This window comes from Oenanthe melanoleuca, chromosome 9 (genome assembly GCF_029582105.1).
Source record: "Oenanthe melanoleuca isolate GR-GAL-2019-014 chromosome 9, OMel1.0, whole genome shotgun sequence".
Taxonomy (NCBI): Eukaryota; Metazoa; Chordata; class Aves; order Passeriformes; family Muscicapidae; genus Oenanthe; species Oenanthe melanoleuca.
Genome location: NC_079343.1, coordinates 4,464,901 through 4,488,090, shown reverse-complemented (window position 1 = coordinate 4,488,090; position 23,190 = coordinate 4,464,901). Strand labels below are relative to the sequence as shown.

Sequence of the window (23,190 nt, the reverse complement as noted above, 5' to 3'; positions counted from 1 at the left end):
GCTGAAAGACCTCCAGACAAACCCAGCACCTTCCAGTGAGGTGAAACTTGTGAATAGTGTGATGCTGGCTATTTCAGTGTTCCACGTGTGCTGGCTGGCCAGAACTGCAGTTTCCTTGTGAATATTAAAAAAAAAAAAAAAAAAAAAAGGGAGTTGACTGAAGTGCCACAAATAAACCTTCATCATATTGCTATTTAATTTCACTGGGCTCTTCTGCTATCACTAGTTCACTCTCATGCTTGTCCCCTTAAGTTTTATTTATGTAAAACTTCAGCATTTACTTGCTGTAGTTGTGAATCCCCCTGGGTTCTCTCTTGGTGACTTTTTAGGGTTTAGAGACCCTCTAACTGCAGGCATTCCTCACTTTCTGCTGTGAAAGGTACTGTTTGCTTAAGATACCCCTAATGTTATCAGTGTTTCTTAACCACACATTACTGATTGGATGTTCTGTTCCTAGGCACGTTTGGGCGCATTTTCCACGGAATTCTAATAGAAGAAAAAGACCCCAGTAAAGAGAAACAAGTTTTTGTCAAAACTGTTAAAGGTATGTTTGCATAAAGGAGCAGGTTTGTGTGCAGGTGTTTGAACTGTGTTGCAGGCCAGAGGGTGCCAGACCTGGTTTTACAACAACCCCCTTCTCCCCAAAATACACAAAGGATGACAAGCAAAAGCAATTTGGATGCTTCCTTCAGCCACAGAGAACAGCACTCTTATATGGAAGAAAAATGTGTTCTCCACCAGTGCCTTCAGTCATCACCCTTGAATACTTCTGTTTATTATTCTTCTGAGTAAAAACTACACTGTTTTTTTCCCCAGCATGTCATTGTCTCCCCAGTCACAGCCTCGTCCCCTGCAAATTGCTGAAAAACACCTGAAATGCATCTTAAAAATCTTTTACAAATGAATGGCTGTCCAAAAGACAAGGCATGGTTTCTGCCCTCCTTAAGCTTTGCAACTGAAACATGAGAGTTGTTATTTCAAACTGAATTTATCCAAGTACAGCACCTGTGTTCAGGAAATATCTAGTTGGATTGATTAAAATGGGGATAGGTAGACTTAAGGAACAAGGTAGGTGTAGATGAGAATATTGCAAATGTCCTACAGGTCTGTCACATGTATCCTCTGTGTATATTACAAGTATCCTACATGTATCCCTATGTTACATGTATCCTACCTCTATCCCTTCCTCTGCAATCATCACAAATTCTCTGGTAGCTCACAAGAATTTTGCCAAATTCCCAGTATAGTGGTTGTTTTATCACTTTTTGTCATTTCAGTTGGGTGTCTTGCTGCCTTTGGTTTTTCATTTGACAATTTCTTTAATTCTTTCTTGCAAAAAAATAAGTGTCTATAAGAATTTCAACTCATTCTGTCTTTTTTTGTTTGTTTGTTTTTTTGCCTGGCTATTAATTTTTGAAAATACTGGTTGGGAAATAGTGAAGCTGCTGAATTCTGCTGCAGAATCTTTCTGCTACCCATTTATTCTCTGCCACCTTTAAGAAAAACATGTTGTTTAAAGGAGGCAGCCACCTTGGTCTGTGTCTGACACAATCAGATGCTTGTGGTGCTCTTTTCTCTCACATGACATAGAATCATAGAACAAATCGTGGAATGGTTTGGGTTGGGGGAGAACCTCAAAGCTTCACTCCCTGCCAGGGGCAGGGACATTTTCTACTGTTCCAGGTTGCTCCACTCTCTGTCCAGCCTGGCCTGGAACACTTCCAAGGATGGAGCAGCCACAGCTTCTCTGGGCAACCTGTGCCAGGGCCTCTCCACCCTCACAGGGAAGAATTTTTTCCCAATGTCCTATCTAACCCTGCCCTCTGGCAGCTTAAAGCTTGCCCTGTCCCTCCATCCCGTGTCCCAAGTCCCTCTCCAGTTCTCCTAGAGCTTCTTTAGGCACTGGAAGGGGCTCTGAGTTCCCCTGGAGGCTTCTCTAGTCCAGGGGAACATCCCTAGCTTTCCCAGCCTGGCTTCTCTTATTTAAAAACCAAAAAATATCCTTTCCAGTATTTTGGGAATGTTTTCTGAGTTCTGCCTTCTTCTGCTCCCTTTCCCTGCCAAACAGTTCTGTCTTTTTTTTTTTTCTTGGCTCTTATTTAATATAGTTCTCAAAAACCTAGCCCTTGGCACGCGAGCTACTTTTTATAGCATTGGATTAAACAACACAACAACATTTATCAAAAGTGATCTTAATTTAGCTGCCTCCCATGACCTCTTATTGAATTGCTTTCCCAAAATGGGACTTACAATGCACTCCTAAATCCACAATTCTCCCTTTGCAGGAAGGATTCGCTGCAGTGAACTGGAGCATGGCATTCATAGGATCACTGTAGGGAATTTCCCAGCATTAAAAAGGATCTGTATCTAAAAAGTGGAGAGTAGGTTTTGCTGATACTTGAGCTTGGGCAGCAGAAGTTTTCAAGATAAAAAAACCTATAATATCCCCTCTCCTCACAGCAGCAGTGCTGATATTACACAGCTTCATTTTCACACCCTGGCTGTGATTGCTATGTGTGCAACTGGGACATGTAATAACTTGGGAATTTGATTTGGTTGGAAGAAAAAACTGCAAAAATTCTCATGTAACCAGAGTTTTTCCCTGATCTCAGTCATTCTGTGGCCACACACACTGCTGTTTCCTGGCACAAGCAGGAGCAGGGCAGGACCATAAAAGCTTGATGGGTATGAGAACCATTAAAATGACTTAAGTATCTCTTTGCTGAAGGCAGTAAAGCCTGAGGTCATGGAAAATAGACAAGGAATAAAGGCTTTGTCTGTGGAGTTAAATTATCCCTTCCCAAAAGTATGAGCTACTCCAGAACTGTTTTGTTTTACCCAGAGGTGCACTCTGAAAGTGATAAAATAAAGGCAGTGATGCCCCAAATGCCAGGAAACAATGGGGAAGGTGAGTGGAGTATCCCAGATCTTTGGAAAATGTGAACTGAGATTCTTTTAGTCGGTGCCATGAGGAAGAATAAACTCCTTGAGAGAAAAAACATCTCTTTTTTTCTCAGCAGGATCAAAGCTTGAGAAACTGAAGATACTATTCTGACATTAGGGGAGTTGTTATGGCTTTAAACCTGGACTTTCAAAAGAGTCCTAGAATCCCAGAATTCCCCATGTTCTTTCCTCATGGTTGATAGTTGCCCCTAAAGGATCAAAAGCACTGGTAGTTGACTGCAGTATCTGCAGCAGCCCTTCCCACTTTCCTTCCCCAATGTTTTAGGGGATGCAGAGCATTGCTGTAAACCAGGAGAGTGCTCAGTGAAAACAGGATCTCTGGATTTCTCTGAACTTTGTGCTTTTCCCCTTCTGAATTGATCTGCTCCTAAAGGAGTCAGTAACACATGAAAGCTGAGATAGCCTGGACCTGCCTGAGAGGTGGAAGAGCCCATCCAGAGTGTTTCCTGGAATATTCTGTATTCCCTGTTGGCTCAAGCTGGGGTAGAACTATTAGGTCAGACTGTCAAACAGCAAGTTTGAGCCTGATTAAGCAGTATCAGTGCAGGGGCTGTATAGGTTGGAGTGTGCTTGTTCAGCATGATCTGACTGGTTTCTCATCCGCTACAGAATTTGGGGTCTTTCATTTGAACACTTCATGAAGTTACTGAAGTACTTTTGAAGTGATTCAGTGATTACTTAGCTCTTAAATTGATGCTTCTCTTGAAGTCTCAATGTCACATCTCTTAAAAAGACTGGCTGAAGGAGGATTCATCTTTGGCTTTCACTTCTGATCCTTAAAAGAGTTTTTTCTTTCATGAAGCTTCAGTTCACTCCAGGGAAAAAGTTGTAACATGCCTGTGGCAGTGACAAAGTTTCTACATGCAGGTTCATGAAATAAATGAGTTTATAAGATTTTTTTTAATGCTGTATCATCTGTGTCTGGGTGTCTGAGCCTTCTGATACGTGCAGTGCCTTGTGCCAAGGAGAGCTTAAAAGGAAAATGGATCCCTCTTGGCTTTCTGGAAGCTCTAATAACTTCAGACTACCAAGATCCCAAGCTCTGGGGAAAAGGTTGTTCAGACTGTCCTATATCCTTCATGTTGGTCATACAGTGGTTGTGTTGTCTTTGCACTTCACACTTCCACTGTGTTCATTTGCTGGGCAAGGTGCTCAAAGTCAGTTATTTTCATACTTAGACATTTCAGTGGAGAATTCACTTTTGTTCTGTCTTCAAACAGACACTGGTGAAGTTTGAGGATGTGTGTCATTGCCAGTAAGAACAAGGATGTGTTATCTAGAATATTTGGGACTTTGGAATCTTTGGATCAACACAACCTGAATAAGTTCATTGTTAGAAAGATGAGAGACTTTTAGCTGGCATTTGCTTTCTTTGTTGTGTTTTTTGTTTTACAGATAAATTGTGCTTATGAGGGTGAAATGCTTCACTTTCCAGTCAGAGGCTTCCAATCCCTCTCAGTTTTGGAAGTGTCTCTGATGGCATGTTTCCCCAAGCTGGCATTGCATCTCTTGTTGGGGTTTAACAGATCCCTTCAGCCTTTCTGGGGAATCTTTTAAATCATCTGATGTCAGAGGAGGAAGAAAACACACAGGTTTCACCGTTGATTTAAAGAACACATTGTTTAATGGTGCTTTTCCTGTGAAGGAGAAAATTCTTAACGAAACAAATAGAATTGTGTTATTCCAGGAACATATGAAGTGAGGGTGAGCTGTGCAGGGCCCTGACTCATTTAGGATGTTCTGGCCAAGGTACACTTTCAGTAAAAACAACCCAGTGTGCTGTTCAAGATAACCCTGCTGCTCCCATTTCATGTTCTAACCACTTAACATTTTTCTGATGTACAAGGAAGGAGTGTTTGGAAACAAAGTACCCGTGGAAAGCACTGGAAACAAGGCTAGTGTTGACAAAGGTCAGCTCTTTAAACTTCATTGTTCTACCAACTTTTAATAAACCTTTGAGTTCTGTCATCTTAGGTCACTAAAAGACTTTCAGCATTCTTGGCTATCTCTGACATTTTACTATTAAGATAAATTTATTGCTAATCTGTTTAAGAAGAGATGCCTCATCCCTGGAAATGTTGGACAGGGCTTGGAGCATCATGATCTAGTGGAAAGTGTCCCTACCCATGGCAGGAGGTGGAGCAAGATGGATTTTAATATCCCTCCCAACCCAAACCATTCATGATTGTAAGATTGGTGATCCTTTAGGACATCATGCAATTGGGAAGTGTAGGAATAGAAATCCTTAGAATTCAGGCCATGCCAAGCAGGAGAAAGCAGTATGCACAGCTAGGGGATTTAAGTGTGGACAAGCAGCTCTGTGTTAACCAAGGTAAAGGTTTCTTGTTCACACTAAACAGATGCCAGAACTTGGAACATCCACAGTTGTTCTGAAGGGGTCACGTTTAAATTGATGGAATTTGCTATTCTGGGCAGTTCATTCTTAAAAGCAGAGTCTTGTGAAAATAGTTCTAAGTTTAAGTTCATACCTTAAACATACAGTATTTGAATTAACTGTTCAAAGTATTTCACCTCCCAAAATAAGAGTGCAGGATCCTGTTTCTGAAGAATATAGTTTATCCCAAAGGAAAAAAAATCAAGAGTTACTGCTCATCTGAGCTGAATTCTTCAGTATCTTTATAAAGGAAGATACTTGAATTTAAAGAATTGGGGATAAGTAGCAAATTTCTGAATATCAGCCTGAAAATGCACTCAATTTGTCATTTAATCCCAGCTCTTTAAAAAAATACCATGAGATACATAAAGCAGTACAATATGCTGCAGAAAATACTGAGGGGATAATTTCCAAAGTATTGTATTGCATCATTTTAAGATTTATTATTCCATGTGCTGAAAAAAATAGTCACCTGCAGGACACTTTAATTTACATACAGTTAAAATGTCTACTTGTACATCAGTTTTATTATGTGCTGCTCCTTGACCTTTGGACCATGACATCAGTCATGTCTCACTTTCCCAGTTTCACTTTGCACTTACTTAACACTTTCAGGTTCATTTTGAGTTAAATGGATTATTGAGCCAAAAGTCTTTTACTTCCTCCTCTTTGCTGCTGCTTCTTGGATTCTGGTGTTATTGTTACACAGGGAAATCAGACTGTCCCCAAATCCTGCTTTTCTCTGCCCTTTTCTGTGGTTTAAAGCTGTCATGTGTATTTGTAATGTAGGAAAACCAGAATAGCATTCCCTATTTTAGCAGTGTCATGTCAGCTCACTCCCAGGATTTATTAAAATTAAGCTTGGATTTGTCAGTGTGAGCTGCCTTGCTTTGCAAAATAAACTCATGTGGTTGATACTTGATGCCTGGATACCAGGATTGGAAGAGAAATCCTGCTCTCTGGAAATGCTAGCAGAGTGTGGTAAGTGTGGTGTCCTGTGCTGTAACTTCCTCCTGCTGTGGAGTGCATGTCTTACCTGCACAGGAGACTGGAATTCTGTAGGATGCAGGGCTGCCTTGGAAAGCAGGAGATGTTGATGTGTGGAAGTGATGACCTGAACACCGCCCAGGAGCAAGGTGTCCTGTGCTCAGTCTGTGGCAGGAGGAAGCATCAGATGCTCCACTTGGCCCTACCTGACTCCTGGGGCCTCTGGAAATTTTAAAGCTGAAATATTTTTTTTTATATGTACTTTCCTTCCTGCTTATGAAAAAGCAGGTTGGATCATGACTCCTTGCATTCCTTTAGCATCCTTCTGGTGAAGGAAAGTTGTGAAAGTTACCTGCTAGGAGCATTAAAAATGTCCTGTGCAACAGATGTGAGCACAGGCTTGAATTTCTTCCAAAGACTTGTGTAGAAGGGTTAAAGCAATACTCAGGCATGCATTCTCTTTGAACTGGGGTGGAATTCTGCCTTGGGAGCAGTTTTACCTAATTAATTGCCTTGCAGAAGCAGCAGCAGCAATTAACAAGGATGTGTTGATACTGGGAGCATTTATCACCTGGAGCTGCTCTAGTCCTGCACTCTCAATTCCTGTGGCCACCCTCTGTGACCACTGTGCCTGCCTGTGTGCCTGTCACCCTTCAGTAACTGGAGCTGGATATTTGGCAAAGCCCACAGGGCTGAAAAATAATAAGGATAGTTGAAGCCTATGAAAACAGGCAGGTGTGTAGAAAATGGGCTGTGCAAGTGTTGTGATGTGGGGGAGTATTACCTTGCAGTATGAAACAGGAGGAAATTCACAGGGGAACAAGCCATTGCAGATGGTCCAAAGATGAGAAAAGGTAAATAATCTTAAATATTGCTGTTGGAAATATTCATTAGAAGCCTTGGACCTCCTGAATGTAGCATTTGCAGAGCTGCTTCTGAAGGAGTGCTGAGAGACTCTGCTGTTACTGCCTGCAGCAGGCTGTGAGAGGCTTCAAATGTGACTCAGTTCAGTTTTGAAACTTGTGGTTACATGGATCTGCTTTGTCTTCTGAAGAGATTTCAATGACTATTCTGCAATCAGAAGTGTTTTAAATTGTGGTGCTGTCTGAGAGGGAGTTGAGTGTCAGTCTGTTCTCCCAGAGAACAAGGGACAGGACAAGAAGAAATTGCCTCAAGTTGCCCCAGGGGAAGTTTAGGTTGGATATCAGGGAAAATTTCTTCCCAGAAAGGGCTGTCCAGCCCTGGCACATCTGCCCAGGGCAGTGGTGGAGTCCCCAGTGTGGATGTGGCACTTGGGGACATGGGTGAGGAGTGGCTTTGGCAGCAACTGGGCTTTATGATCTTGGAGGGCTTTTCAAATCTAAAGGATTCTGTGATCCTTCTTAAGCTGTGCTTTGCTGTTTTGAGGTTCTGGGAGGTCTGACTTAAAAAGTGACTCATGGAAGCATTCAGCTAATCAGTTCCTCACTGCAATATCCAGATAATTGCTGCTTTTCATCTCTGCTATGTCCTTTGGGGTATGGAGTGACTTCTCCTGGTGAAGCAGAGCCTGGTGCCCTGCAGCTGATGAGTGTCTGGTCTCAGAGCAGGCAATTTCCTTCAATTTAGTGTCATCACAGAACTTCCCCAAGATCTTTTCACCTGATGATTCATGTGATCCATGAATGATAATGAAAAAAGATTTTAAAATACATTTTTGCAGCTGGATTTTGAGAAGTTGGTAAAAATGGAATAGGTGTTTTTTTCTCCCCATGAACAAGGCAGGGTCCCAGCACATTCCAGCACAGAGGGATCAGCCTCTTCTGTAAAATCAACAGTGCCTGGAGCCCCATTGTGCCTGGCTGCATACAAATCCTGTGATATCAGGAGATAAACCTGCATCAGAGCTTGGAATCCTGCCTTATTCTTGTCCTGGGCCTCAGGGCAGGCTTTCACAGCCAGGCTTTTGGGTAAAACCAGGGCTTGGAGAGCATCTTCCTTTCTGAAATGCATTTACATCTATCTCAGTCTTGGTTTTAAGCACCTTCTGAAAGTTGTATCTCACTGAGCACCTGGAATATTTCTGAGTGTTAAATCTTCCTCTGAACTCACCTGAAGTTGCTGCTCTTTGGTTTCTCAGCTGTTGGTGCATGATCACCTTATGGAAACCCGGCTGCTCCTCATGACTATCCAACTGCAACTCCATTCATGGCTGAGCACTGACATGTTCTTAATCACAGATATCTCAGTTTAGCTTCTTTCAGGGCTTTAAGGAAGTTGAGCTCTTGTTGCCTTGCCCTGGAGCACTCAAATTCAGGCTGTTCCTGGTGCCCAAATTTAATAAATGGGAGATGTGACCTCCTCAGTTGTGTCTCCAAGTAGCTGTTGTAATTTCAGAGGTTTCTGGCTTTGTGGGAGGCTTTCCCCCGCTCTCCCCTCTGTAGCTGTGTGTGTGGCTGTGCTGGTATCCAACATCTTCATGGATGCAGGGCAGACAAAAGGAGCTGCAAAACCCCCTGGGCATCCCCTGGGTTTGACAGGATCCTTCCCCTGGTTTGAGTGGCTGCACAAACAGCTCTGAGAAGAAAACAAAGTGTGTGTGCTTATGTGTAGCACTCAGGGATTGACACAGTTTGGGGAATTTGGGATTGTACATTGGCCCAGGATGAAATCTCTAGGATGTGCATGTTGGTTGCCCAAAAGTGGTTATAGTCTACTGAATGTGATAGTTTGTTTAACTGAACTTTTTCCTTTGTAACTGATGAAAATGGCCTTAAAAGGAAGCCTGATTGCAGTGGGGACTGTTGCAGTGGCAGTATTTTGGTGTTCTTTTCCCCCTTTTGACAAGAATCACTCCGACAAGTGGTGATTGATATTGTGTTTTGAATTATATCTAGTGCAAACCCACAATAATCAAATTGTGTGGGGGTTCCAAATTGGCACTGATCTCAACTAGGGGAGGATTAGCCTTGAACACTATTGTTTGTTCTGAGTCTGTTGAATTTGTTGGTGCTGGGTAAGTTTTTTTCCAGGCAGAAAACAAGGAAATAATATTGATAAGCAAACACAATATAGATGGTGGGACTGTTCCACAAGATAAGATTTCAGTTTCCGTATATACTTGCCTTGGAGTCAATCATCCTTTTGGGTGCTCAACCACTGTAACGTGCAGAGAAAAACAACAGAACCTCACAGTGACCTGCTGGAAACTTCCCTGAGTGCTGGAAAGGGAAAGGCATCAGCAGAAGAGTCACCAAGAGGAGATGAATGGGTGCATTGGCCAAACCAGCCTGACTTGTTCTGTTGATTTTAAATCCACTTTTAAACAGTCTCTGATTTAAAGCTTCAAATTATTGCTTGGTGGCTCTTATAATTAAAAGCAAACCAGTTCAGCAAGCACAGGGCCAGAGAATGTGTGAGGAATTAATCAGCTTAAACTCACACCCAGGAATCTCTTTCCTGCCTTCATCATTTGCTGGGTTGAGAAGAGGTTGAGGTCTTTGGACCCTGTAATTACTGCTTTTACACCTGAAGCTCTGTACAGGTAACCTGCTCCTCTGACTTCTCAGAATCTGCTTTACCACCTCCATTTTTTATGCTGGCTTTTAGAACTGTCTGATTCAGTCATTCAGGGCTGTGTAACTTCGTTTTAACATAGGATCTTGGTTTTCCTTTACTCTTTCCAAGCCTTTTGCAACTGTCTAAAAGATAATCAAATTCATCAAGTGTCCAGCCCAGAGGGGTAGGATTTTCTCTTTCTCATGCTTCTGTTGGAGTGCAGACCAGAGACTTCAGCTGGCCATGGCTTCAGTGTCTCTGCACTCTTAAGACCATGTTCATACCATCCCCACACACAGATTTGTTATCAAATAGGAGGGAATCATAGATTTGTTCGTGTTGGAAAAACCCTCCAAGACCATTGAGTCCAGCCATTCCCCCAGCACTGCCCAGGCCACCACTGACCTATGTCCTCAAGTGCCACATTCACACAGATTTTAATCTTCTATCACTGCCCCAGGCAGCCTGTTCCAGTGACCATCCTTTCTGTCAATAAATATTCCCCAATATCCAGCTTAAACCTCGCCTGATGCAACTCAAAGCTGTTTCCTCTCATCCTGTCCCTGTTCCCTGGAGCAGAGCCTGACCCCCCCAGCTGTCCCCTCCTGTCAGGGAGTTGTGCAGAGCCACAAGGTTCCCCCTGAGCCTCCTTTTCTCCAGGCTGAGCCCCTTTCCAGCTCCCTCAGCCTCTCCTGGTGCTCCAGCCCCTTCCCCAGCTCCATTCTCTTCCCTGGACAAGCTCCAGCCCCTCAATGTCCTTGTAGTGATGGACCCAAAAGCTGGCTGATGCATCCCATAATATAGCCATAATTGTCACTAATTTAGTGGCACTTCTGAGCTTCTCCACTCTTCACTCAGCCAGAGTCACATTTTCTTTTGCCGGGCTCAGGCTCACTTAGGAAAGGGTGTCAGGGAGCAGGATCAGAGCTTGGAAGAGGGAAGAGAGCAGATGATTTTTTTGCCTGTCCTTCCTCCCAGGGCAATAAAACCTTGGCTTTGACTCATCCACAACATGTAAATTCCCCCTAATGCAGCAAGGAGAGCTCCTTGGGCTGTGCTGGTCTCTCCTGTGCCAGCTCCTTGCAGAACTAGTCCCAGCATGAGGGAGACACAGAAAATGCTCCCAGGTGTGAGGAGGGTGAAATTGGGAGAGCTCTCATTGACGTCTCCTTAAGCTTCCCTGGAGGCTCTTGCCACCAAAGGGGGAAAGAAACTCAAATACACAAAAAATAGTGGTGGGAAAGGGGTTCCAGGCACCACTTGTGCTTCTGCCCAGCAGATGCTTTGATTGCTGTGGGTTACTGGAGTTATCACAGGTGCCTGAATTTCAGCTGACAGCGGTGGTTTCATTTATTTATTCATTTCTAAAGGTGGGGGAGAGAACAGCAAACAGTTCTAAGGTTACCAAGAGTCAAGTGTGTCAAGCAGAGAGCAAGGAAATAAGTAAATCTAGGCATAAACAGTCTCCAGCCATGTGGCAGTAAACACAGCTGTACCTGGAGTGGAAACTTAGCAGCAAAGCAGTGTCCTTGGAGTGCATTCGTGCTTGGGAAGCACTTGGCACATCCCACTGCTTCCATGGGCACCAGTCCTGTGCAGGATGGGACCACACTGCCCTGTGCAGCCAGCTTGTGCCTGCCCAGAAGCTGCCAGGAAGTGCAGAACCATAGCCTGTCAGCACCTGGAATGTGCTTGATTTCCTTTCTGGGCTTTACCCCACTCCTTTAAGCAGAAATGAGCCTCAGAACTTGGCCTTGAACTTCAGGGCTTTTTCTAAGTGCCATTTTAAGAAAGGAGGCAAACAAGTTCTGTTCGTGCTGAAATGACCTCAAGTGACTTGAAAAGCTGGACTGAATTTTAATTAATATGTTGATTTGTTTCCAAAGTTGATGTGTGGTTTCTTTTCCCTCCAGATCAAGCCTCGGAGGTGCAGGTGACAATGATGCTGACAGAAAGCTGTAAACTCAGAGGGCTTCACCACAGGTAGGGCAGGCAGGGCTGGTGACAAATCCATGTCACTGTGAGGTGGAAGTACCTGGGCTAAAGCTCCCTGGGGAGAGGGAGCTCTGTGTTTGGGAATTCAGCAACACTTCTGTAGAATCATGGAATGCCAGGGTGGTTTGGGTGGGAAGGGACCTTAGAGCTCATCTCTGCCCTGGGCAGGCACACCTTCCACTATCCCAGGGTGCTTCAAGCCCCATCCAGCCTGGCCTGGGACATTTCCAGGGAGGGGGCAGCCACAGGAATACTTTTCAGGAGTAAGTATCAAAAGTATTTTTATCAAATTTCAGTGCCATAACATTAGGAATTTCTTTGTCTTCCAGGAATCTGCTGCCTATCACTCATGTCTGTATAGAGGAGGGAGAGAAACCAATGGTGCTGCTGCCCTACATGAACTGGGGGAACCTGAAACTCTTCCTGAGACAGTGCAAACTGGTGGAGGCCAACAATCCTCAGGTACCCTTGGGCATGTTTAATGGGATTTTGTGCCCATTAAATCCCCATTTGCTCTGGCACCTGAGTTTGTGCCACCAGAGGAATGGTTGTGGCATTCTTCTGTTCAGTGTGATGGCAGGAGAACTGCAGAGGTGGCTCCCCAGCAAGTGTTTGCCTTGATTCCCACCAGGAAAGCATTCCTGGTGTTCAGAGGGCAGGAAGCTGAGTCAGCTCTCTTTAGGGTAGGAGCTCAATCAATGCATCCTAAAATTATATCAACAAATAGAGAAAATTGTGGATTAAGTTAAGGAAAGTTATGTATCTAGAAATTTCAGATTTACTGATACTACTTTTAGTATTACAAGCTATAAATACATGCAAGATTTTAATTATAGTGGGACTGTGAGGTTGCAAAAGGAGCTGAAGCAACAGCCTTTGATACTGATTATGGAGGGCAGCAAGGATTTTGACTGTGCTGCTGCCTGGAAATGAGCTGGTTTCCAGGGAAACAAATTGAAAAAGGTGTGGGAAGAGGGGTGAAATGGACCATTTTTGCCTATGTCCACTTCCAATCAAAGAAAAAGTAGGTACAAAGAGTGAGGCACTTGCAAGATGAAAGTATTTTCCCTTGGCATTTCAAAAAAAGAAGTGAAAATTTAGAGTAAGGCACCATCATGAGTGTCCATGGGTGGGGAAGATGTGGGAGGGTGTGGGAAGGTGTGGGAAGGGAAAAGGGAAAAGGGAAAAGGGAAAAGGGAAAAGGGAAAAGGGAAAAGGGAAAAGGGAAAAGGGAAAAGGGAAAAGGGAAAAGGGAAAAGGGGGAAGGGGGAAGGGGGAAGGGGGAAGGGGGAAGGGGGAAGGGGGAAGGGAAGGGAAGGGAAGGGAAGGGAAGGGAAGGGAAGGGAAGGGAAGGGAAGGGAAGGGAAGGGAAGGGAAGGGAAGGGAAGGGAAGGGAAGGGAAGGGAAGGGAAGGGAAGGGAAGGGAAGGGAAGGGAAGGGAAGGGAAGGGAAGGGAAGGGAAGGACAGGACACAGCAAACCCAGTGACCCTGCAGGAGCTGATGGCTGCTGCTCTGGGCTCTTGCAGGCGATTTCCCAGCAGGATCTGGTGCATATGGCCATCCAGATCGCCTGTGGGATGAGCTACCTGGCCAGAAGGGAGGTCATCCACAAAGACCTGGCTGCCAGGAACTGTGTGTAAGTACTGCCCCCTCTGCAGCTGCAGCTCCCTGCTCTCAGCCTGAGCTCCCCTTCAAAATGCAGGTTTGGGGTCACTGGTGTAGTCAGTGAAGTTGTTTTTCTCTAAAGTAAGGTTTACCAGCAATCATAGTTCTAAAGGATGCAAAACATTCTCTCTGGAAATGCCTCAGCTGGGTTTGCCTAACACTTTTTCAAAGGCTTGAAAAGAATTAAAGCTTCCCTTCAACTTTAATAAAAACCTGGAATGTCTTTGACAGTTTTTCGATGGATAGATTTTTGTTTGAAGTTAGTTTTCTTCATTTTTTTTCTCCTTAAAAATGGAGTTAAAGACTTTGTTCATTGGTAGATTTCTTAGTTGGCAAGTGATGGATAGATACAAATGTGCTCTGGAATGGCAGGAATGCCAGAGAGGGGTTTGAGACCATCTTCAGGCTGGAATACACTCCTAAATGTAGAGATGGAGGTGTTTGGTGGTCTCCTGGGAACCCAGTCACTCAGTGACCACCATCTCTGCTCTTGTGCCTGTAAGGATGCTCAGTGTGATGGGGTTCCTGACAGATTCCTAATTTCTGTCACTGGTGAGCACACTGAGGAGGAAGTGAAACCAGAGGAGACAGAGATCACAAACATCAGGGACATCACCTGGAGCTTTATGTTTGGAAAGAGAAAGAGGTTCTAGTACCAAGATCCCCTGAAGAACTTTGTTCCCTCTTTGTTCCCCAGGTTTGCTCTGGGTGGTGAAAGGCTGGGAAGTGCATTAGACCCATGTCCTAATTTTGGGAAGGGAGCCAGGATTCCAGTGATCTTGGCAGGTTTAAGGGAGGAAATGCTTTTGGTCTCATGTGCCCATGGTCAATTACAATGGACGTGAGCATTACACAAGTCAGGGCTCTCTAATCACTGGGGAATTGCCCTTTGGATTGAATTTGGTTTCAAATGGGTTTTCTAGGAATTTCTCTGAACTCTTAAAATTTACTAGATAGGAAATTTCCTGGCGTGTAAATTTTGAGGATAATGAACTGGCCTGAAAGGGCATAGAAATAAAATAAATAAAAAGGTATCTGAGATAGTAAAGAGGGAAACACACAGAGCATTTATATTTCATTTTTCTCATCAAAATAAAGAAATAATTGGCAAGATGAGATGACTACAAAAGACAATTTGTTACCATATTCTCAACTCAATGTTCCTTCTCTATTTTTGTCATACAATGTTGAAGCCAACATCTTTGCCATATTCTGAAGTCAGCTGTTTATCAGAACACTAAATTTTATTACACACAGTTTTAAGTTCAAAGAGTTTGAATCACATCCCAGAGGGGCAGTTTCTCTGTACTGTTTTGAGTCATCTTTTCTTGATTAAAGTAACTTTCCCTTAGTACCCTATTTTGACAAGCATCAATATCTCTTTTGGAGGGAATAAACAGTTTTGCAGCAGATGGCTTGATTGGACACACACTTTTGGACCACAAAGACTACTGGTGCTTAAAGATATTACTGGCTCTTTCTTTGCTTAGATTGTTGCCTCATCATTGCCTCAGAGCTGCAAGGTGTCTAATTGCTCTGATAGGGGATCTCCAAAAGAGCAGGAGTAACTTGAGACAGTTACTTGTTTGCTTTAACAGTATTTTTTTACACCTGTAAATGTTTGGTTTTATTTAATCAAGCCTGCTGATTTTTTCTAGTGCCGTTATCAGCTGGCACAGTATAAATTGGTGCTGTGATAATATTTGCTAATGACAGAGTGAGTGTGTCTTGATGCAGGAGAGTGCCAGTGCTTGAGCTGTGGGTTAGTTGGGTGTGATGTGGGCTGAGCAGAGCTGTTGCTGTTTGCTGGCTGTTGGTTGTGAGCGGCGCTGTGTCTGTGCAGCATCGACGAGGCGCTGCAGGTGAAGATCACGGGCAGCGCACTGTCACGGGACCTGTTCCCCATATTTGCTAATGACACAGTGAGTGTGTCTTGATGCAGGAGAGTGCCAGTGCTTGAGCTGTGGGTTAGTTGGGTGTGATGTGGGCTGGGCAGAGCTGTGTGCTGGCTGTGAGCGGTGCTGTGTCTGTGCAGCATCGACGAGGCGCTGCAGGTGAAGATCACGGGCAGCGCACTGTCACGGGACCTGTTCCCCATATTTGCTAATGACAGAGTGAGTGTGTCTTGATGCAGGAGAGTGCCAGTGTTTGGGCTGTGGGTTAGTTGGGTGTGATGTGGGCTGGGCAGAGCTGTGTGCTGGCTGTGAGCACCCCGTGTCTGTGCGCAGCATCGACGAGGCGCTGCAGGTGAAGATCACGGACAACGCGCTGTCGCGGGACCTGTTCCCCATGGACTACCACTGCCTGGGGGACAACGAGAACCGGCCCGTGCGCTGGATGGCCCTGGAGAGCCTGGTCAACAATGACTTCTCCAGTGCTAGTGATGTGGTGAGGCTTGTTTTTCCCTCCCTCCTTATGTTTTGGAAATGTGTTTTGTTGATATTTTTCTTTTTTCAGCTGTTGGAGAGTCACAGAATCCGAGAATGGTTTGGGTTGGGAGGGACATTAAAGCCCATTTCATTTCACCCCCTGCTGTGAACAGGGACACCTTCCACTGTCCCAGGTTGCTCCAAGCCCTGTGCAACCTGGCCTGGAACACTTCTAGGAATGGGGCAGCCACAGCTGCTGCTGGACACACTGTGCCAGGGCTTCACCACCTCAGAGGGAGCAATTTCTTCCCAACATCCCTTCTAAGCTGCCCTCTGGCAGTGGGAAACCATTCCTCCTTGCCCTGTCCTTGCATCCCTTGTCCATAGTCCCTCTCCAGCTCTCCTGGAGCCCCTTTAGGCACTGGAAGGAGCTGTGGTGTCTCCCTGGAGCCTTCTCTTCTCCAGGTGAGCACTCCCAGCTGGGCTCCAGAGCAGAGGGGCTGCAGCCCTTGGAGCATTTCTGTGGCCTCTTCTGGACTCAGTCCAGCAGCTCCAACATCCTTCTGATGCTGGGCACCCCAGAGCTGGAGGCAGGGGATCATGGCACTGGATGGGTAACAGTGACTCGTTCAGAGCAGCATCTCCCACTCCTGTATCAGCTGCTCATGGCAGATGGTTCAGGGGTCAGTCAGACTCTTCATGCACAGCAAAAGTGCCCCTTGCTCCCTGTTCCCGTGGTAGTGCTGACAGGGAACACAGTCACATTCAGAGAGCTGCACTGGGACTAGTCTGCTTTTCATAAAGTATCCCAGGTTGGAAGGGACCCACAAGGATCATGCAGTCCAACTCCTGGCCCTGCACAGGATACCCCAACAATCCCATTCTGTCCAAATGTTCCTGGAGCTCTGGCAGCCCTGGGGCCGTGCCCATTCCCCGGGGAGCCTGGGCAGTTCCTGAACACGCTCTGGAAGTCAAGGTGGACATACATTACTCACCCTGTGCTCTGTGTGCTCAGCAAAGATCTGGTCAGGCACAGCTTCCCTTCATAAATCAACTCTGGCTGTCCCCAGACATCCCTGTGCTCCATCCAGATGGGAGTGAGTTCCAGGATAACAAGCTCCCTAACATTAGCAGGAGCTGGTGTTTGACTCTCTGGCCCAGCTCTTCCAGAGGATTCCTTCATTCCAGTGGTCAGGAACCTCTCCCAATTGTGGTGACCTTTCAGAGATCACAGCAGTGTTACAGTGACCTCAGCTTGTTCCCTCAGATGCATCCTATCCAGGACAGTGGCCTGTGCCAGTGTGGGAAACTTTTGAGAAGTTCTGGTTGTTTTTTTCCCTTCATGGTCTCTGTGCTAGTGCTGCAGCCATGTAAACAACAAGAAAAAGAAGGAAGGGAAGGTGCCAGTTTTACTCCACCTGTGTATTCATTAAAAAACACATGGAGGTTTGTGTTGTACCAAACTTGAAGACAGAAGAGGAAAGGGAAGTTGCCTGTAAAAGCATGTTTTTAGAGAGCTAAATTAACTCAATCAAATGGTGGGTTTTTTTATTTTTACTTTTTTAAAGAAATCTGGAACGTGAAAGCATTTGCTGCTTATGAGGACTGAGAAATCAAAGCTTATGTAACAGTGGCAGTGAGATGCAGAATTTTATTGGGATGAGTAAATAGCAGTATTGTAACCATTATTTGAAAACTCCAGTGCAATTCAGCATCACTTTCAACTCATTTTAACCCAGAAGTCCTTTTTTCATTGCTTAGGGATAAATGCCACCCACCTTCTAACACCCAGTTCTAACTGCAGCCACATGGCCATCTGATTTTTGTAGAGTTCAAAAGTGAACTGTTCTTCTGGGTGTAGAAAACACCATGTACCCTAAATATCAGCTTTGCATCTACCTGGACTCCTTTCACAAAAAAGCTGATGTCAGATGTTTTTGTGGGTTTGGTAGGAACAAGCCCAGTGATCCATTGCATGTAACAGGGAAGGGGTGATGAAGTGTGGTACAAACAGTGTGTCTGCAGAGATGCCATGGGACATGTTCCAGGCTTGCTTTTTGGATGACTCTCTTTCAGATGTGTTCGCTGGCTTGAAACTTTCCCAATAAAGTGTTGCTCCCCTGCCAACAGCTCTATCAGTCAGCCAGAGTGCAGGCAAACAAACCACCATTCCTCTGAATCTTAATCCTGTGGTTTCCCTGCTGCTGAACATGAAGCTCTGCATCTCTTCGTGCCATTTTTGTGCAGCTACCTATAGAATTAGAATAGCTGTATTCCCAGAGTGTTTGTGCTTGAATCATTCTCATCTTTATGACCATCCCTTATCCCTCAGCACTCCTCTCCATTGCAGGTAAAAAGGGGCTTTATTTCCTTTGGTGGCCGTTTGGGGCAGGGCCACATCTGCACCTCTGCCCTTCCCACCTGAAAATATCTCTTTCTAAGGCTTGGGTCAAGGCAGTGGTGGGATTTCTTTTGATTAAAACAAGAATTGTGTGAGCCTTGCAGGATTCTGCCCCTTCTTAATGAATGATGATGTATAACTTGAGTAGTGAGTCATGAACGTGCAGTATCAGCCCCATCTCTGGTCTCCCGGGTCTCTGGATAGCAGATAAATCATTTTCCTTGTACTCAGTTTGTGCATGGATTAATTGATGGATTTTTCATCACTTTAAGCTCCTTCTGGCAAAGGTTACCGACTGCATGTGTTGAATGCTGATCCAGCTGTCAGGTTTACTGAGATGAAATCTCTTTTTTTTTGTGAGTCCTGTTCCTGAGCATACTCTCCAAATATACAGATGATTTGGAATCAAAAAGTTATAATTTCATTCAGTTTGCCTTTCTGATCCTTTGAATTTCACAGACTTTTTTGAGGCATTTTGAAGTAGTAAAGTGTAAAATAACCTAAGTAACAGTTTTATAGTAGACAATAATTCAGTGTTCAGTATTGGTTAGATTTAAGTGTTATGTTAAAAAATGCATGATTTTTAGCACTGATGTCTTAGTCCAGTAATATTTTAAGCTTCAGAGAGTCACAGGTTGGTTTGGGTTGGGAGGCACCTTAAGACCATCTGGATCCTACTCACTGCCATGGGCAGGGACACCTCCCACTGGCTGCTCCAAGCCCCTGGACCATGGACATTTGCAAGGGATGGGGCAGCCACAGCTGCTCTGGGCAATTTACCACCAGTTCTGTGATTTTTAATTAGCCTGTTCACAACATGTTGAATGTGGTTATATAAAGCACTTATGTAAAGCTTTCTTACTGTGTGTAACATGCCTCAGAGCTGATTTTGTGCCCTGGCTGGAGGAGCTCTGGGTGCTCAGCATGTGATGTTAATGCTGCACTGTTCCTTTGCAGTGGGCCTTTGGGGTGACACTGTGGGAGCTGATGACCCTGGGCCAGACCCCCTACGTGGACATCGACCCCTTTGAGATGGCAGCTTATTTAAAGGATGGCTATCGAATAGCTCAGCCCATCAACTGCCCCGACGAACTGTGAGTGCCTCTGCTGGGGAGGGACAGAGCTGCTGCCTTGTGGGTGGTGTGGTAAGCCAGGCTGCCCAAAGAGAGAGCCAGGGGTGCCTTTCCCTGCCTGTTTGTTGTGCCTGGCAGACAAACCCTGGGGTAAACATTGCTCATGGAGCACTGCCTCTGAATCGGGGGTCCCCAGCACCAGAGGGATGTGGAGCTGATGGAGCAAGTCCGGAGAAGGTCATGGAGATATTCTGATGGCTGGAACCCTTCTGCTCTGGAGGCAGTCTGGGAGTGTTCAGCCTGGACCAGAGAAGGCTCCAGGGAGACTTTATAGCCTCTTCCAGTGCCTAAACAGGCTCCAAGAGAGCTGGGAGGGACTTGGGTGAAGGGGTATAGTGACAGGACAAGGGGGAATGGCTTCCCACTGCCAGAGAGCAGGGTCACATGGGATATTGGGACGGAATTCCTCCCTGTGAGGGTGGTGAGGCAGAGAAGCTGTGGCTGCCCTGTCCAAGGACAGACTGGACAGGCCTTGGAGCAGCCTGGGCTAGTAGAAAGTGTCCCTGCCTCTGGCAGGGAGTGGGACTGGATAATCTTCAAGGTCCCTCCCAAAGCATTCCGTGCTTTTATAGCAGTTGAACAATTTCTGTTGAACTAGGTAATAACAGCCCGTTCCTGGATTGCCATGGATTATATCCTAAATCAAGCCAGGACTTCAGGTGACAGCCCCTTTGCTCATCATTCCAGGTGTCCATCCTTGGAAGGAGCTGTTCAGCATTATGAGCCATAAGATGCAGAGCTCCTTGTCTGTCTCTGGTTGCTCAGGCAGTTTCCCAGTGACAAATGTTGTTCTGCCTTTCAGGCTGGGGCTGTGGTTTCCTGGCTGACATTCCCCTGTGCTCCCTGTGCCTCTGTGTTTCAGGTTTGCTGTGATGGCCTGCTGTTGGGCCCTAGATCCTGAGGAGAGACCCAAGTTTCAGCAGCTGGTGCAATGTCTCACTGAATTTCACGCAGCATTGGGAGCCTATGTCTGAACAGCAGCAGCAGCTGGAATTCCCTGCCTGGGAGAAGCCATGGCATCCCAGAATCAGGAGCTCCATGCATCCCTCGGACTCGCACACGTGATGTGTATAAAGCAACACTACAGGGAGAAAGCACTTCTTCCAAAACACTGTGCCTTAGAATGCCTTAGTAGTCTCAAGTTTTTTTGTAAGACCTCTTGGTGTTGAATATTTTCTAGATATCACTTTTGCTAAGTTAAATTGAGACCTTTTGGTTTGCCATCAGGATTTGTGAAGTGTAGAGATAGTGAACTGAAACACGAGATTTGGATGGACTTTGCACTCTGACAACAGACATATGGTTTTTTTCAGAAGGGTTTGTGGAACTGGTAGAAAAGTGAGGAGAGGGGAAATGAAAAGCCACACTGCAGAAAAGTTTCCCTGCTTTTTAAAAAAATGTTGAAACTGAATCTTTCTGACCAGCTCTAGTGTTTGTACTTGTATGTATCTGGAATAGCTTTTTAGTATCAACTTCTTCTATTTTGAGACAACAGCACATTATGGTTGGATCCACACATCTTGCCTTTTTAACCCATTCAAAAATGTTCTTTGGAAAAGCTGGTCTTCAGGATACAACATCACCTTTCTAAAGCGATGATGTAAAAGTGATCCCAGTTTACCTCATACAGAGAGTGGTGAAGGTGGGGTAAGAATGGTGCCCCTCCTTTCACATCAAAGGATTTTTGAGATGGTTTTATGTGCTAACTAAAGGCCTTCAGAGAAGCACCAGAGCAGCCTCTGTGTGGGAGTCTGTCGCCTCAGGCTTCTGCCCTGCAGGTTCTCTTGTTCAAAAAGGTACTGGTTGTTTTTTATGGGCTATTATGGCCTGAAATGGGCTTAAATATATAAATATATATTTGTAAAGACACTTGCAGAGTAAAGAATGTTTTTCTATTACACCTAATGTGAAAGCTTGGTCCCTCACCTTGCCCTGTGTGTGGATTGTGCAGGTTGGTGGTGGTTAGGTTGGAGTTGGCAGGAAGGGAAGGTGGATTACCTGCCTCTTTGTGGAACTGGTCCCTGAGACTTCAGGTATTATCCTACTGCTTTCCTTAACCCAGAGATCCATTCCACCCCTGGTTGTTTTGAGTTCAACATTGCTTGAGAGGACTGAACCTGTTTTTTCAGCAAAATGTGTGATCTATTCAGGCTTTTTCTATATGTAACAAAGTTAATTGCAGCATAGCTCCCAGTTCTTCTGGTGAGCTGTAAGCTGCACTCTCTGCCTGGTGGCCCCACTAGGAGAGCTGTGCTTCAGCGCAACGTGGGACATGAGAAGTTTTTTGTCTTTCACCATCTGCCAGGAGTGTTTGTGCAACTGCAGGGATTGGACATTGCCCTGACAGGCTCTGGAGCCATTGGAGCCTTTTAGGAGACTGCTGTGCAAGTACAAGCAGCTGGATTTGGCTGGGTCATCCAGATGTGCACCTTCTGTTCTTTCCAGAGTTGTGAACCTTGCTAAAGAAAGTTAACCCTTTGTAATTAGTGTCACATGAGACAAAGCCTTTTTGTGATCTGTGTCCCTCAAAACAGCAGAGCTTTCCTGTCTGTACTCCAAGGTTTGTTCCCTGTGGCCACTGACCCAAGCCTTGCTTTATCCTGGAAGGAAATTTTCCTGCTGGCTCAAGTTTGGGCGTGTTGTGATGGGCTGTGCTTGCCTGACAGAATTGGAACTGGTTTTGTTTGGTTGAGTTTGGAGTGGCTGAGTGTGGGGACAGCAGCAGGGCCTTGGGTGTGTGGTCTCTCCATTCTGACTTGGGGAACTGGTCCCAGTGGCAGGACTTGATGGTGACGTGGGTGTTGAAGTCAGCAGTGGCAGTTCCTGACATCCAGGTTGGTGTTCCAGCGGGATCTGTGGAGATCACAGCTTTAAAAGTGAGGTTGGAGAACAGCCCAGGGTGAAAATGATCCACCTGTTGTGTGTGCCTAGGGCAGAGTCACAGTCACACAGGATGTGCATTGTGCAAGGTCTGCTCACACCCCAGGGGTGTCACAGGTGACATGTCATCACGGTGGGCTGATGTGGCTCAGGGATGTGCTGCAGCTGAGCCTGCTCCACTCCAGGCTGTGGGAGTGGGAAATGTGTCAGCTTTCCCTTCCTTGGGCTGCTTCTCCCCTGCTTCATCCACAGAGACAGGGAAGTGGTTCAGCCTAGGTTAGGGTACAGATACAACTCTTCATTTTGGAAATTTGCTGTTGTTTAATCAGGGTTCATCTACAGAGATGAGGCTGCCACCTGCTCCACCCAGGGCAGTGGTGGAGTGTTAAGAAAACAAGTGGATGTGGTGCTTCATGATACAGTTTGTTGGGCATGGTGGGCTGTGGTCAAAGGTTGGACTCAATGATCTTGGAGGTCTTTTCCCCCATAATGGTTCAGTGATTCTATGACAGACATTCTGCTGATAGCAGAGCTACCTTGAGTAGATTCCTTGCAGGAATTTGTTGATTGGAAAGACAGACTTCCTGGAACGAGAAAATTGTTGGTAACTTTTAGTCTTAAAGTACATGAAGTCTCTCAGTGTGACCCTGGGGAGATGAAGAACAAAAAGCTGTGGTTACAGGAAAGAGGAAATGAGGAAGATTTTTGTCTCCCAGGTTTGTTTTTTTCATGGGAAGGTAATACCAGAAGTAAAAATGAGGCATGAAGGAGTAAAAGGAAGGTGTTGAGCATTAAGTTGGTGGTTTAGGTGGTAAGCCAGCTGAAGGACAGGGTAGGATGGGATTCCCTTTGAGGACAGAGGG

The 23,190-nt window shown here is 45.4% G+C and overlaps 1 protein-coding gene across 1 annotated transcript in view; it reads left to right on the top strand.

The window, feature by feature from the left end:
• Positions 1 to 21,316, top strand: part of RYK (receptor like tyrosine kinase) — a 52,155-nt gene extending 30,839 nt beyond the window's left edge. The window contains exons 9-15 of the mRNA XM_056499069.1: positions 458 to 544; positions 11,797 to 11,866; positions 12,208 to 12,340; positions 13,406 to 13,515; positions 15,773 to 15,932; positions 19,272 to 19,408; positions 20,310 to 21,316. Of these exons, the coding sequence (XP_056355044.1) occupies positions 458 to 544; positions 11,797 to 11,866; positions 12,208 to 12,340; positions 13,406 to 13,515; positions 15,773 to 15,932; positions 19,272 to 19,408; positions 20,310 to 20,421 (809 nt within the window). The 3' untranslated portion in view covers positions 20,422 to 21,316. The remainder of the gene's footprint in view (positions 1 to 457; positions 545 to 11,796; positions 11,867 to 12,207; positions 12,341 to 13,405; positions 13,516 to 15,772; positions 15,933 to 19,271; positions 19,409 to 20,309) is intronic.
• The last annotated feature ends 1,874 nt before the right edge of the window (positions 21,317 to 23,190 follow it).